Source organism: Aphis gossypii, chromosome 2 (genome assembly GCF_020184175.1).
Source record: "Aphis gossypii isolate Hap1 chromosome 2, ASM2018417v2, whole genome shotgun sequence".
In the NCBI taxonomy this organism is placed as follows: Eukaryota; Metazoa; Arthropoda; class Insecta; order Hemiptera; family Aphididae; genus Aphis; species Aphis gossypii.
The window spans coordinates 28,250,237-28,265,883 of NC_065531.1; the positions used below are offsets into that span (position 1 = coordinate 28,250,237).

General features: G+C 26.0%; 1 protein-coding gene across 2 annotated transcripts in view; it reads left to right on the forward strand.

Annotated features, from left to right (window-relative positions):
* The window catches only part of LOC114130773 (Ig-like and fibronectin type-III domain-containing protein 1), a 92,610-nt gene that overhangs the window by 47,363 nt on the left and 29,600 nt on the right, over window positions 1–15,647 (forward strand). For both annotated transcript variants that reach the window (XM_050200686.1, XM_050200687.1), the window contains exons 3-4: window positions 3,307–3,412; window positions 13,026–13,253. In XM_050200686.1, coding sequence (XP_050056643.1) covers window positions 3,352–3,412; window positions 13,026–13,253 — 289 coding nt within the window. In that variant the 5' untranslated portion in view covers window positions 3,307–3,351. The remainder of the gene's footprint in view (window positions 1–3,306; window positions 3,413–13,025; window positions 13,254–15,647) is intronic.

Genomic DNA, 15,647 nt, shown 5'->3' on the forward strand with positions numbered 1-15,647 from the left:
AATATAACTTAGTTAAACAAAATGCATCATACATGTATTGTACACAAAATATTCTACTAAATTATTTTAATATTTTTACTTAATGTATGTATCATACGTATGTGTATATTGACATTTTACAATGTATTCAAAATTGGACTATTTTAAAGATTTAAAAGTAAGTTTAGAAAGATTTATTTGTTTTTAATCCAATCAATAATACATTTTTTATAGACAGTATTATTTTTAATGTATAGTATAGTATTTTAATTTTTTTAATTTTGGATTACAGTAAACAAATAGTTAAACAAAATCCTGAACAATTTTCGGTCGAAAAAAATATTTAAAATTAATTTTCAAATTATGTAACTATCTTATTTAATATAATTGAAATAATAATATTCATATTAATTTACTGTATCCATATAAAACAAAGTGAGTAAAATACCTACTCTGCAATGTCCCAATATATAAATTGCGCTGACCATTTTTTTTTTAAAAATTTACTTCGTAAGAAAATTAAAGACAAACAAATAATCTTGACATCTTAAGCAAACTTGATATATCTATCATAAACCATAATAATATATCATGTTTGGTTTAAGGTTCAAATAATATTGACAATTGTTGTTGTTATTTACCAATTTGTGTATATATTTTGTTAATAAATGTCTAAACGAATGTCGCAAAAATATTGTTCTGTATAACTCACTCAGTGGTCCTAGGTTATACTGTTTTTCACACTAAATTCCATTATAGTATTTGGTTCATTACACCTGGATGAAAAAAAATATATTGACCAGTAAATATAACAGCTATTCGTGATTGATTAGCATAATTGTATTAAAACCCAAACGCGGCTGAATTGGCAAATTATGACGAATCGATTTGATCTAGCTAACTTAATATTACAATTTCGTAATACTTCTGTATCTAACAATTACGATATATTTTCATTTCTGAGTGCGCGTGTAACGACGAACTAAATATGTATACATTGATTCTTTTTAATGTTTTTTAGATTATAACCCCAAGGACTTACTGCCTGTCGAATCGATTGTTCGGCCCATAAATAATTTACTGCACCCCTCAAAATAAACCACAAGAAATTATTTTATCAAGGATTTCTTTTCCTTATTTTTATTATTCGACATTTTTTCTTGGGCCGTTGGGTTAAAGGAATTTATCGATAAATTTTTTATAACACATCCCCTTTTATTTGTTATTAGTTAGCTGTACGCCCGTCCATGGTCGGGAATGACGAAAACTAATTTTCCCATTAATTTAGTCTTTGAGAGCAGCAAAATATTGGCTATAAATACATATTTGTTTTCCATTTCTAGACACCTGTCAGTGGCGGTGAATAGTGATAATTTATAAATATTTGAGTACTTAATAAATTCATAGCTACTAGCATTATATACTATAGATCCGTCAATGTTTCACAGCCTGTCATCGCTATTCACTTATGACTATTAATTATAATGCGAGAAGAGTCAAGTATACCTATTACAAACAAATTATTGGACATACACAACATTGCACGTTTCAATAATATTCATGAGATCTGCCAACGACCGTTATCACCACTGCGATAGGGTACTAAAATAATAGGTACATGCATAGATTTGACCATAACTCAATCATTTTGGAAGGGAATATCAAAAACCCTTCAACGCTCGACCTCCACCCTGATTGTTCAACAAATTATTACGATTCGTTTAGCCCATTAAGGTGTTACTCAAATAAATTATATCGCCAATAATGACTATACTGGATATATAGCTATAATATTGTTTAATTGTTTTCTCATTTATAAGGTATAAATTGGTAGGATACGTACTACAAACCAATCAAAATTGAAACCATTTTCATACTAATATGCACTTTTATTAAACTACCTTTTAGTTTTGACTATTGCAATTTGTGTCTAGTATATATTACTATTCATTGTATTCAATATTTTATGTGATGCATAAAGATTTTATGTCTTGTGTATTTTAAAAATAGTGTTGTATAAAAATATAAATAATTTTTAACTACTAACAATATATAATATCTCACATATTATTTTGTAAGTAGTTATTATTTTTATCGATAATATATATTATTATTGTTGCTTACATAAAACAGCTATAATAGCAAAATTTATCTTTTTAACATTAATTAAATGATTTGTTTTTTTATTGAAGATATAATATCATTCAATATAATATAATTTACACACATATATATATATAATAAAATTAACAATTCACATACGATTTTGATATTCTATTTTATTATATTATATAATATGGCGTATTCGGATATATTATAATATATAGTAATTATTTGGTATTTACTAGATACCTTTTCAGTTTATTTATGAGTAAATATTATAATTTATAAACTATTTTATTTTTATGAATGCAAAATTATTAATTAATATTAACCTATTAAAAATGAATGTAATTATCATAATATTCAATAGATAAATTCATAATTTTATTTTTATTTAAATTTAAAATACATATTTTTAAGTAGTACCTATCTAACTAGGTCATTTAATATGTATAGTGTATACAATATTTTGTATATTATTTTCTTATTTACGAGTAGAACAAAGAATTGTCAGAATAGAGTTAAAAAGTTATGAACATTAAAATATATAAGGTAAAAGAATATTATTTTATAGCTACAGGCTAAAAAATAATAGAATATTATTGAGTGATTATTCAAAAATATGGAATATATCTATTATTTATTTTTTTTTAAATAAATAAACATTAGCTAGATAATATTTATTGTTTACTATAAAAATATGAAGCTAAAAAAGTCAAGTTTGACTAAGTCGAATTAATATGTAGATATATCTTTGTAATGACATAATTCATCATAGTATACTTATCATATTAGTCAAGTAATTATCCGACCTTCGAAAAACATCAACATAACAGTGTCTGTGTGAAATTTGGTTTTATTATTTTTTTTATCTAATAGTCCATTATTATAGTCTGATTTCTAAACGATTCTAACAAGATATCTATAAAAAAAAAATTTTAAAACCATACATCTTGTTAGTCGTCTCTTAGGTTCTGGTTTCGTCACGTCTCTCACTTACTATTTCCCCACCATTAGTTCCAGTCCAAACTTCCAGTCACGTATCGAACATTAGGTGAGTATATCACAACAAAATCATAAACGCATTCATTGCGACCACTGTAGTAACACACTGATCCATAAACATACATATACGCAAATATATAATCATGTTGTAGTATAATAATACGTTGTTATTTGATGACATTGTTCGTAATGTTTTGTTCTTTTGATTTTTGTTTTTAGCGTTAAACCTAAGTACATAGTCCGGATCAGCTGATTGGGGCCATCATGATTGTCAACATTCACATTGGTCCGGTTGTACTTCTTTTAATTAACGTCATCCATAATGGTAAGTTTATTTTTAATTGTTATTTCTTGTGAAGTTGTTTATTTATTATGTATTATTTATTGGCTATTTTAATTTGGTTTCACAGTCTATAGAGAGTATTATATAAGTTTAATTTAGTATTGTACTCAGGTATTTAAAGTATTTTTGAAACTGTTGAGGTTATTGGAATCAACTGTTTTATTACTTGGGTATGAAACATTATTTTTCCTTAGTATACAAACCATACAGTGTATGTCATTATTATAGATATGCTTTAATATTCATGGCATTAATAAATACTGTATAAAAAGTATTTGTGTTAGGTTTTTTCATTTTTAAATTATTAAATTGTTGACATATTTCTGAAATTTAACATCACTTAGTTATGATGAAAAAAAAATCGAAGACATATACATTTAAATATACGTAGCTACGTAAGTAAATACTAATTATTGTTTTTTAAATATTAATAATTTTAAGTCTGTTTATTTTATTTCATAGTATTATAAATTTATAAACTATGCTCAATTTTTAATCATCATCACTAAAATGGATACAGGATAGTTTTAATAAGTTTGATTTTGTTATCGTTTAGGTTCAGTAAACCAAAATTCTAATTAAATATTTTGTAAAATGTTTTATAAGTTTTTATAATTTTCTATAATTGATTGTAGAACATAATTTTCTTATCCAAAATTTTTTTTTAGTATAACTATTAAATGATTTATTAACTAATTATAAAAATTCAGTTTCTTACTGACACTATTAATAAAGAAATAATGGTTTTTATTTTTATACTTTTTTGTAAATTTTTGTATTAACCGTTAAATAATTGATTTACTTACATACTTGTATATATTATATAAATACATCAAATAATTTATTCTTAAATACAATTCATACTAACCTAACCTAACCTAGCACCCCATTATAGATATTCAAAGAAATGTATAAACAATATATTAAATATTTTCAATTGAAAAATAATTTCTACTTCATTAATATTATTAAAATAGAAGAAATTATTTAATAATCAGTTTGTACAAAATTATTATTATTTTATTTTTAAATTTAAACACACATTTATATTGGTGGTAAAACTATTAATTTATATATTTTAAAATAATACATAAGACAATTATTTTATTGATTGGTTAATAATTAATCGAAAATTGATTTTAGACATCTATTTCAATTACGTTACTCATTTAAGAAATATATGAATAGACATGAACAAATTGAAGAGACACTTTTAAGAAAATTATTTGTGTTTGAATTTGATTCTATTGTTTTATAATAGCTTTCAGCTACGTATATTAATGTGTCAAAATATAAATTTTTAGTGCACATTACACCTTTAATTGTTAAATACTTATAAGTTTTTGTCTTAAAAATTTAACTTATATTATAAATTACATTTTTTTTTTTTTTACATTTTCAGCACTGATTGAAATAATTAACTTGCTAATATTTTCTTCGTTAAGATTAGATTCTGTTGGGATATCTGTTCACAGCAACCTAAAGTCGTAATTCAATTTATTTGATTTATTGCGAGATACGCAAAATATGTTAAGTAATTTTATGAATAATAAACTATATTATCGCTTAACTATTAAAGTATTAATTTATGTATTTATACTATTGTCAGTGTCAGATGAAAATATTTCATTTTAAATGCACATACCAAATTCAATTTGAATTTCAATCATTATTTGTTAGCCTTCAAACATTGTCGACTTGTGAGTGCTCTTGTTTATGTCATTATTTTTGTTTTTATGGTACCATTAAGGAATTTAATACCATGTTTTTCCATTAAATTGTTTTATTATAGTATTTTTATCTCTGAAAAAACATTACTTTTATTTTACTAATTATTATTATTATATGTAAAGGTAATATTCAATAACCACTATGCTAAATCATTGTTGATTTACACATGCCTACTTTAAAACGTATAATTTAAAATGACTCTAATGACATAGGTATTATAATATTTTGCACTTGGGAATATTACTGAATAATTTAAACGAATAATTATTAATTATTCTCGAAACCAACGAAACTTCGATAGAAAACTATATTAATATTGACGCACAATATTAATCCGACAAGTTGAACGATTAAAATACGTATATTAAGGGAATCAATATTTCTTATAGGGAGTCACGTAGTTTAATTAAGCGCCACCAGTTGAATTATTCGAAATGCATTAAAGACATTTATCGTATCTTATTATAAAGTCATATAGTCAAAATCAATAAGTTAATGTATATTGCGTTTATTCTATTCTGCCGAAGATAAGACGTGCGATATTCTATCCGTTTAGTTCTCATTTGATATTTTGTATACTTTACCGTACTTGTCGGCTTTGTCATTTTGACCCGATCGTTGTCTGCATTTGTCGTCTTCGCGTTTCAAATCTGAATCAATAACAAGTAGGAAGTCTAAGTCCGGCGGAACAATAGTCGTCAAAACGGTGATCCGCTTAGTGCGCTGTGTCGCGCTTGTAGGTGGTAAAATGGTTTTTAATTTTAATGTTTAACGGCCGTTAAGGGAGATAGGGTTTAAATTTATGGAGTTTTAACGCGGTCAATGGTGCCTCTTTCGCAGGATCTGGGAGTGGGTCCAAAAACGGTGAACAATTAATACTTGCCATTCCTTTTAAAAGGGCGGGCGCCGCCACTAGATTTTTGCTTTTTTCCTTTGAATTTGGCGTAAAATGTCTGAGCGGGATTCAGTGCGCCTTACCACTGTCCCGCGGGGGTATAACGTTGGAGCCAGATTAATGCGAACTTAATGTCTTGTATAGTAATTAGATGGGACGCACTAATGGCAAATCAAACGTCCGCTGAGTATATATACATATATATAACACGTATAATTCACTGTCCGACTATAGTAGTCCGCACGTCACTATATAGCGTCTAGCATAATTTTTTTCTTTTTAAACATACGTTTTTCGACTTTCCTTGTCATTCACTATACGTTGTTTATAATGTGCAGCCTCAGCGATTGTTAATGTAGTTCACGATTATCGCTGCGATTTACATTTTTTTTTGCTCCAACGTCGTCTATAGACCGAAAATGAACTCTTAATGAGCACGTGTTTTTGTCACAAATTAGCGCAAACATTAATAACAACCGAAAATGTTAATTTCCATAAGCCCATTCTTTTGTATTATATTCTATAGGCAGATACTGAAAATCGAATGATATCATTTTTGCAACCATGTATGATTGTGATATCTGCACACTTTACATAACTTTATTAATTAAAAAAAGTAAAATAAACCATTGTACTTTTGTATTGTTTAATTTAATATAAAGCTGTAATAATAATGAAAATAAATGTAATAATATTTGCTTATCAGCAAACATTGACAGATTAACTATATATACATTTATTGTAAGTATTGATTTCACGTGTACGAATTGTAAGTAATTAAATTTAAAAAACATAACATGAAATTTATTTTATAATGAAGAACGAATTAACTTATGAAAAAAATATAATGATCTATCATCAAAATGTAAATGAGATTTCATTTTATGATTTGATATGCATCTTTAATAATTATTAGGTATTTATACTTATTGCAAATTTTCTTCCAAAACATTAAGTTGTAACACATAAACATTTAAGTTTGAATCTATTTTATGTACCTACGTATAATGTGATGCACGTTGTATAATTTGTATATGATTTTCGTGTAGCTTCGTTGCATATTGAATTATATTGTTAGTATAGGTGGGCATTTTATCTTTAAATAATTTTTCCAAATAAAATTTAATTATGTTCTCAATTTACCTATAAACTTCCCTTTTTAGTTAATTTTTTATAAGATACATATAATATGTATATATTATTCTTAAATACAGTATATCTAATTCCTTAGCTCAAATTTTAAAACAAATGTGCATTGTTCTTGACTTCTTGTATAGTGCATATAATAACAGGAAGAGTACCTATAGTTAAGGAATATCTACGGAGGATATCAACATTAATATTTTGTTTTAATTGTTTTGTAAATGCAATATATTGTCATAAAAAAACATTGAGTTTTTCGTGTGTTATTTTTAAACACATTTTAGAGTAATTATCTAGACTATTTTAAAATACTAATTTATTGTTTATAATGAGTTGTCTAGAACATTTTATTACAAGGTATACAAGTGTTAGGTATCAAAAAAAGTTTTAATCATGTAACAAATTAAAATAGCTTTAATAATTAAAAAAATATATATTTATGAAAAAGTTACAATGCATTTATGCCTCAGTTTTTATTATTATTTTTATATTCTAATCTCTCAAGCGTATCAATTATACTTGGAATATTAGTTAATTAAAACAAAAACATGTTATACCTAAAAAGATGTTTGCTTTGTTTGTTTTAAATTCATTACTAGTATACCCTATGTAATTTATAACGATGTAATATTGACATATACAACTAAATTTATGTTTATAATGTAGTATTTTATGTACCTATGAATTGTTCTTTTTTGATTGATTTGGTAGAAATATTTTTTATTTTTAAATATTATTATTATTTATCATTGATACGAAAATATATTGTTTGAACACAATATCATATATTATGGCAAAAAAATTGAATAAGTGCACTACTTAGGTAAACAAGGCACACATCACAAAATAATAGCTTGTTCACTTCACTCAGAATCTAAAATGTATGCGTTTTACTATTTCAAAGAGTCTAGTAGCACGCGTGCCTCTTCATTCGGTCAATTTACGTCAAAGTGTGTTTCTCTTCAGAGCAACCGCTGTCGGGTTATTTATACGAATAGTTATTTTCATTTTTTTTTATGTTCTTTTACTATTTTTCCAATGACACTAAAATAATATGTACTAGTCCGTTAATTCTGAAGGCCGTTCGTTTTATTACTGTGCCGCAGTGCCGTTCCGGCTGTTGAAGTCCGTAGCCGCTAAATGGAACAACGTCCCATTGATTTTATAGTTGACACGGTTACGGGCAATGAGTTATGCCTATATATATATTTAGCATATTAGAGATAAGTGATAATCAAAGAACAAATCATTCTGATGGCCAATACTTGTGGTTGCACATTTTTTATGCGCACCTGATACCTACTAAGATATAGCCATAATAGGTGTAGCGTAGGTGGATATTTTCACTATTACCACCAACGGTGGTTTTCATTTTAATTTTAATTTTTGTTTTTTTTTTTTTATCTGTGAGGTCACAATATTATTACATTATATTAACATTGTACACCTTTTGACTATTATCTGTATGTAGCCGTGTAATGACAACTAGCGATTAGATAAACTTTATTTCCCATTATTGTTGTTTCGTTTAGTAATCCACATCAATTAAACAAAATGGTGGCTTTAAGCGATGTTGTTAACCTTAATAAATTATAATTTAGAAAAATTAAATATTCCTTTATTCCATAAAATTTTGATGTGGATAATGATTCAGGTAAAGTTTGTAAATTAATTATAGGTAAATAATGATGTTGGAAAATATATCAATTGATTTTTTTTAAGTTCAAAAAGATTGTCCATTATATGTTTTTTTATTTTTTGTGTTTAATCTGTCATTTTTTATTTTCTTCTGTATTCTTTTTATCATCCAGTAATGAGTGATTCTCATCCACCTTGCCGTTCAGTTCTATTATTTCAATGGGATTCTTAGTTTTACTACTTTTAGGTAGAAATTAAGTAAAAACATAAACAGTATTATTTACACAATAAAAAATGTAAAACTTAAAATTTAAAATAGTTCAATAAAAATCTATAGTGCATACAATTTTATTGTATAGTATCGTATGTATTGTAATAACATTTTACTTATAGACTATAAATCATAATATCATACAGGTAATTACCGACTTATACACTACTTTAATCTAAAATTATATATGAAATAAAAACCAACTTGTATTTAAAAACAGTAATAAAAAAATGTACATTTTTCTGATTAGAATTATTATTATATATCAATAGGTAATTAAACAGTAATTTTAACATTAAACTTAGATCATACCTATAATAATGTTTATATTTCTTATATTCAAGTATATTATTATGTAATTTAAACTCGACACTTGTCGTAAGTTATATATTTTTTTCATTATTATTTATAAATATATAAATACGTATCAATAGCCAGATTTTTTTCAGGTTCATAGGTTAATTTATATATAGGAAATACTTATTTAAAATAAATGGTATAAGTATAATTGTGATGGCTTAAACTAAATAGTATAATTTTGATAGATGTACAAATTTTGTAAGCAAAATGGTGGTTTCTAAAATAAATACAAGAAATTCACAGAGGTTGTACGGGATATTGAGCTCATTTCGAAATTATTGGTATATCCAACAATCGCGATTCAGTGAAAATATGCTTCATTGTATCTGGTGTGATGCATAAGTTAGGTTGATCTTGTCCAGCCATCAGGTGCTTGTGTGTTGGTTGGTTTGCCCCGTTGTAAGTCTGTTTATTATTATTTGTAATGTGCGTAGGAGAGATCCGTTGTGTTTCCATGGGAGGTTAGGTTAGGTTATTAATTATAGTTTGTTTATTTAGAATTAGGATCATTTTCAATGTTTTAAAATAAATATTGAATTAAATAATGAATTACTTAAATAGTGAAATATTAATCAATCACGGAAATGTGATTTTTACTTATAAAATATAAATTAAAGAGTATAGTTTGTAAAACTGAAAAACCTTTCAAAAAAAGTAAATAAATAGGTATATTATAATACAAAATCCTACTTATATCTAAGTCTAGAATGTATTATAATAATATTATATGCTTAAAACTTTATGTCTATTCATAATGCATTCTTCAATAAAACATCAGTTTATATTGTTTTATACCTTAATAATAAGGGATAAAATCAATATTTCTTTACTGTATCATGTGGTACAATAATAATATATTATATTAATATTTCTACTTTTTTTTTTATAATATAAACATAAATGGAAAAATTGTTAACGTCAATAAATTATTACCAGCTGTACTTATTTAGTAAATATCGTAGTAAAAGTTAAAAGATTAAAACTTTTTTTGGTAAAGATAAACTATTTTTTGCTTTTACGTTTTATTTTACAATTTGTGCGTAGGTATTTTGAATAATTCATTATTTGTTTATTTGTTAGTAACGATTTCTCTAGAATCTCTCTCCTATTTTTCTTTACGGTGATAAGATTTATATTAATCAAACATATTTACACTCATCAAGAACGCATTGTTCTATTTTCAATAACATAATGTTATGCCTTTAAAACTCAAAACAGACTTTAGGCTCGGAATATCACAATGAGCTACAAACAATTAATGTTCGACTTAATTAATTCTACTCCACTATAATAAGTAATAGCATTTAAATTTAAATATATAAAATAAAGCATTATTTAAATTTAAATTAAATATACACACATAATTTTTCTTTCAAATTTGTTCTCTAATGTTTTATGTTAATTGCACAAATAAATAAATAAACTTCTTATTTTGATTTAAAGAACTATAAAAAATGTATTCATTGGAAACTATTTATCTAGGTATTCAATTAGTATTTTGTTTATAACTCGATGAATAAACATATGATTATTATTTATTGTAATACGCGCATATTAAATGTTTTTTATGGTAATATGATAAAAATCCATACTCACCTTAATTAAGATTAGGGTCTTTCATAGTAACTATAATAACTATATAAGAGGATACATTATATTATATATATATTGGATATATTATTATACAACTATATTTCAATTTTTTCCATCTGACTTATTCAAGCACGTTGTTTGAAAGTGTTTCAGTCATGAAGTGACAGTCACTTAATAAGGAGTATTTGGTTTTTATAATAACGTACAAATTATTTTGTACCCAGTATAATAATTTCACCAACCCAACACTTTTGAACAACGATTTCTGAAGTATACCTCTAGTGGATTACAAGTGGAAGGGATTTCTTCTCCTTTAATAGTGAAAATAATTTTTGAAAGAACCATGTTTCAACTTTCAAGTACTGTTCCGTGAGTTTTTTTAGATTCAAGTAGTTTTTTTTTGATAAAATAATAATATATTCTATCTCATAGTATCTTACAGTTAAAAATAAAGGTCATTGTAATAATTAAAAATGAAACGAAGTTTAGAGTCAGTAAAAAGTGCTTTACTACCATAAAAATGAGTGATTTGATTTTTTAATATAAATATTTTAAATATTTCTTGGTATATCTGTGATAAATAGAATAACAATTTTAGTTATTATAAATTATAGTTATTTCAGTAAGGTTTATGAGTATTGTAACACAATAAACATGCACCTATTACCTTTGTGTACAAATAATATATCACATTTACACGTTTTAATTAAATAGGTAGGTATATTTAGAGTATTAAGCCTCATTTTTACATTTAATTAATTGTGAATTTATCGTTAATTATAAAATATAGTATTTCAAAGAGTGTAAAAGTATAATCATGGTTTGTTTACTATACTAGTTTATCTGTGTACATCGACACCTGCGAATGATGCTATACATTTCGAATATACCTATTCGCTTTATTCCTCCAATGCTTAGTTGTACAATGTTATTTATTGATATAAAAGATACAGCATAGTGTGGCCAAAACATGAAGATTTACGAGTGGTGTGACCCAGGTGCCTTATGGATAGTTCTGTTCACAGTTTCTGTCAGTAGTATTTTATAGAGTAAACACTTGTGTTTTGCTTTAAATATCTAGCAAAATTGTTTATACTTAGTTTAAACATTTTTCCATGCTTATTGTTTAGGTAAATAGATGGAAAAGTTTTACACAATTCGCCGTGTTTTCGGGAATATAAATCTAATTCTATCTAATATATTGTTTTTATTTTTTTTTCTGCAGCGAATGCTTGTAACACCATATTGTTATCCTTTTAAAATTAAAGCAGATTTGTTTGGAAGCAATACAAATCATTAATCTTTCGTAAAATTGTTTTATTTGAACATTTAAGTTTATCAATATTTTCATTATCGTATAGAATTTATGAAAATCGTATTTTTCGAAACCAAAAAGTCACGTCACAAAAATAATTTCATCGTTGTTAATCTTTATGTTTCTATTATAGTAAGATTCATATATTATGTCTTAACTTTCAATTGTATGAGTCTATATACTATACAGTGATAGATGGATTTTGAACCGTACTGGTTGAACGATTTTGTTTTCTATGGACTTGATCATTGTCTAGTGTAAATGGTCTTAAAGATGTATCTTTTCGATAACAAACATGTGAATATTATATTGAAACAACCCATGTATGGGTTGGCTAATACATAGTGATTCCTCTTTTGTTTTCCATTTACCCAATCAATAATACGCGAATTAGGGCGATTGGTATTTTACATGTAGACATATGTCTTGAAGGACGCGTCATGTACCGTCTGTTGTAATATTCTGATGTGTGTGGTGCTTTTGAACTTTGACCTAATTGCACATAGTATTGATGAAATCATAAGCCCCCCGATGATGGTTACAATGGTAAAATAGGAGAATAAGAGTAAATAATTAAATTGAAGGTTGTTTTTAATTTATTATTGACCTACATATTGAAACTTCAAGTTATACTTTTTATTGTTTTTAGTGCAATTGTTGGATACAGCCGAATTGCCGGTCATGCAAGAACCTACTGCAAAACCTATACACTCTAAAGAAGGTGACTCGGCCCTTATGACATGCGTCGTAAGACATTTAGGAGACCACACTGTAATGTGGAAAACTGAAAATAAAGATAGACAAGGATTGAAGGTGTTAACCGCAGCGGAATCTAGAATAACCGCTGACAGAAGGTTCGAGGTCTTACACGATAAAGGTAAGAGGAAATTTTATGTTAAGTAATTTTGAGTTGGTACTTCTTTTTTGGTATTTATTCAAACAATAAAGAAAAGTTATAAACATTTGAATTTTTCTAGAGTTTGTTTGAACCCTTATGGGTCATAATATGTTCAATTCCCTTTAGCCCCAAACATTACCAAAACCTTATTTATAAATCCTTCTGTAACTGTTGACCAAACAAATTTGCACAGACCAACGTAAACTGTACGGTAATACAATATAGGTATACCTAATAATTTGAATAACTAACCTGTACTAGTACCATATTAAACCTATAGATTTGTATCGATTAAAATATATACTTGAAAAGGTCGTGATGGCAATTGCACACTCTCAAGAGATCGATAAATTTGCTTATTTATTCAAAAAACTTTTGTGGATTTTGGAAAAAAATGTACATATACGTATCCCTGAAGGAGTATAGTTAAAAAACACCTTAACTGAATCGATTAGACTCTTTTTCCAAAGAGTTATTTAATCATGTTTTGATAGGGAATTTCTATTCTGAAACGGTAGTAGTAAGATAAAATAAAACGAAGAGAAATAAAGTTCTACCGCAGAAAAATACTTGCGAAAAACTTTTTTTATAACCCTAAAAACTTTACACTGTCCGTGAAGATTTTTGATCGCATCAAGTCTTAAGTTTGCCACCAACAAATAAACCTTTAATATAATAAGTATGCCAGTTGGCAGTTTGGTGAAGTTTTGGTAAATTACTTTCACAATTCATGTTTGGAATCTTAAATAATTATCGAATTAACCTTTGAAAACCAAGAAGAACATACTAATGCATAATATGAATTGCATACATATAATTGCTTCTACTTTAAAATGTAAATTATCTTCCCAGTGAAAAACTTTTGATTTACTTCAGGTCAAATTGTAACACTGTTGAATATTTTATACGGAGAGAATTTGTGAATAGCAGTAATTAGTATTACCAGTCTAATATGTCATATATTTATAAACATTTACCTAGGCTATACTAATTAATATGTAAAATTATTTTTTAAATAAAGTTAGAACCGTTTTAATTTAAATTGAAAAACTAATAAAATTGAATAAATATATTATGTAAATATTTAATAAAAAAAAAGTATTATATTCTTCTTATACTTTTAATGTTAGACGTATTTACACTTATGGTAGGGTTGATTAAGCTTTTATGTGACTGTGAATTAGTGTAGCTACCTTTTACGAACTAATAATATCAGCATTACAACAAAATTAAAATAAAAATATTTATGGCAACAACAAAAAAGGTGATTCTTTTAAACAACTTGTTCGTGTATATATTAGTGTACCATAATATTATACAATTATTAAACATTTCATTGAACCGATATTTATTATTTTTATTTAATAAAACAGTTTATATATGTTGGTATAACTTACTTATAGTATTATTGGTGTTTAATAAATATAAAACTTTGAAATTAATGTATAAGATGTAAAAAATTCGTAGGTATTCAGTATACTGTTACTAGTTTAGAATACAAGGTGAACATAATTTTAATATGGTAAATTTTAACAATTTGCATTTAATACATACTTGAGTTTAAATTTATATTATTTCTGTAAGGTACTTTTCATTGTATATTTTGTAAAATAGCAAAAAACAAGGGCTTAGTACTTAAAAAATAAATATAATTTGAATTAGACTTGTAAATTAAAAAATAATTAGCTGGATTGCGTAATAACTTTAGAAATATTACCGTATAGTTATATAAGTCTTTCTACTAGAATAAAACAACACGTGTTTAATTATTTTTTGGAAATATTTGTTGTTTGTTTTAATTGTTTTGATTCAAAAAGTCAAACAAAAATAAAGAAACGTTTTTATCACAATAAACACTGACTTGACGTTGAGGATTAGCATTGTTCGGCCCTAACGGCTAACGCAATATAAACTCAATAAAGTTTCATTACGTATCCCGTGGTGTTTAAAATGTCTTTGTTGTTAATGGTGCAGTAAATTCAAAATTTACACTGCAGGAAATTCACAGTCCCGTCAATTTCTGTATAAGAACTTTTGGTAATTTGTTAAACGTGGTATACACATTTAGGCAAATCCCTAGATTATGAATAATTAATACGCTCGCCTTTCCGTAGCAGATAAGGGTCCTGGAGAAAACTCACGGGTGTGAACGCAGGGTAGTTGGGAAAAGGGTGGATGATACACATTTATGGATGAGAGCGGGAGGCGATATACAGTTCAGAATATACAAAACTACCACCACAATAATCATTAAGAATTATGTCTCGATCGTTTTAGTAAATTGTTCAATAGGTCTTCAGCAAAACAAATGTAAATTGATCATTAATTCATAAACAATAAACGATTTTAAATTTAAAATACAATCGTGATTTA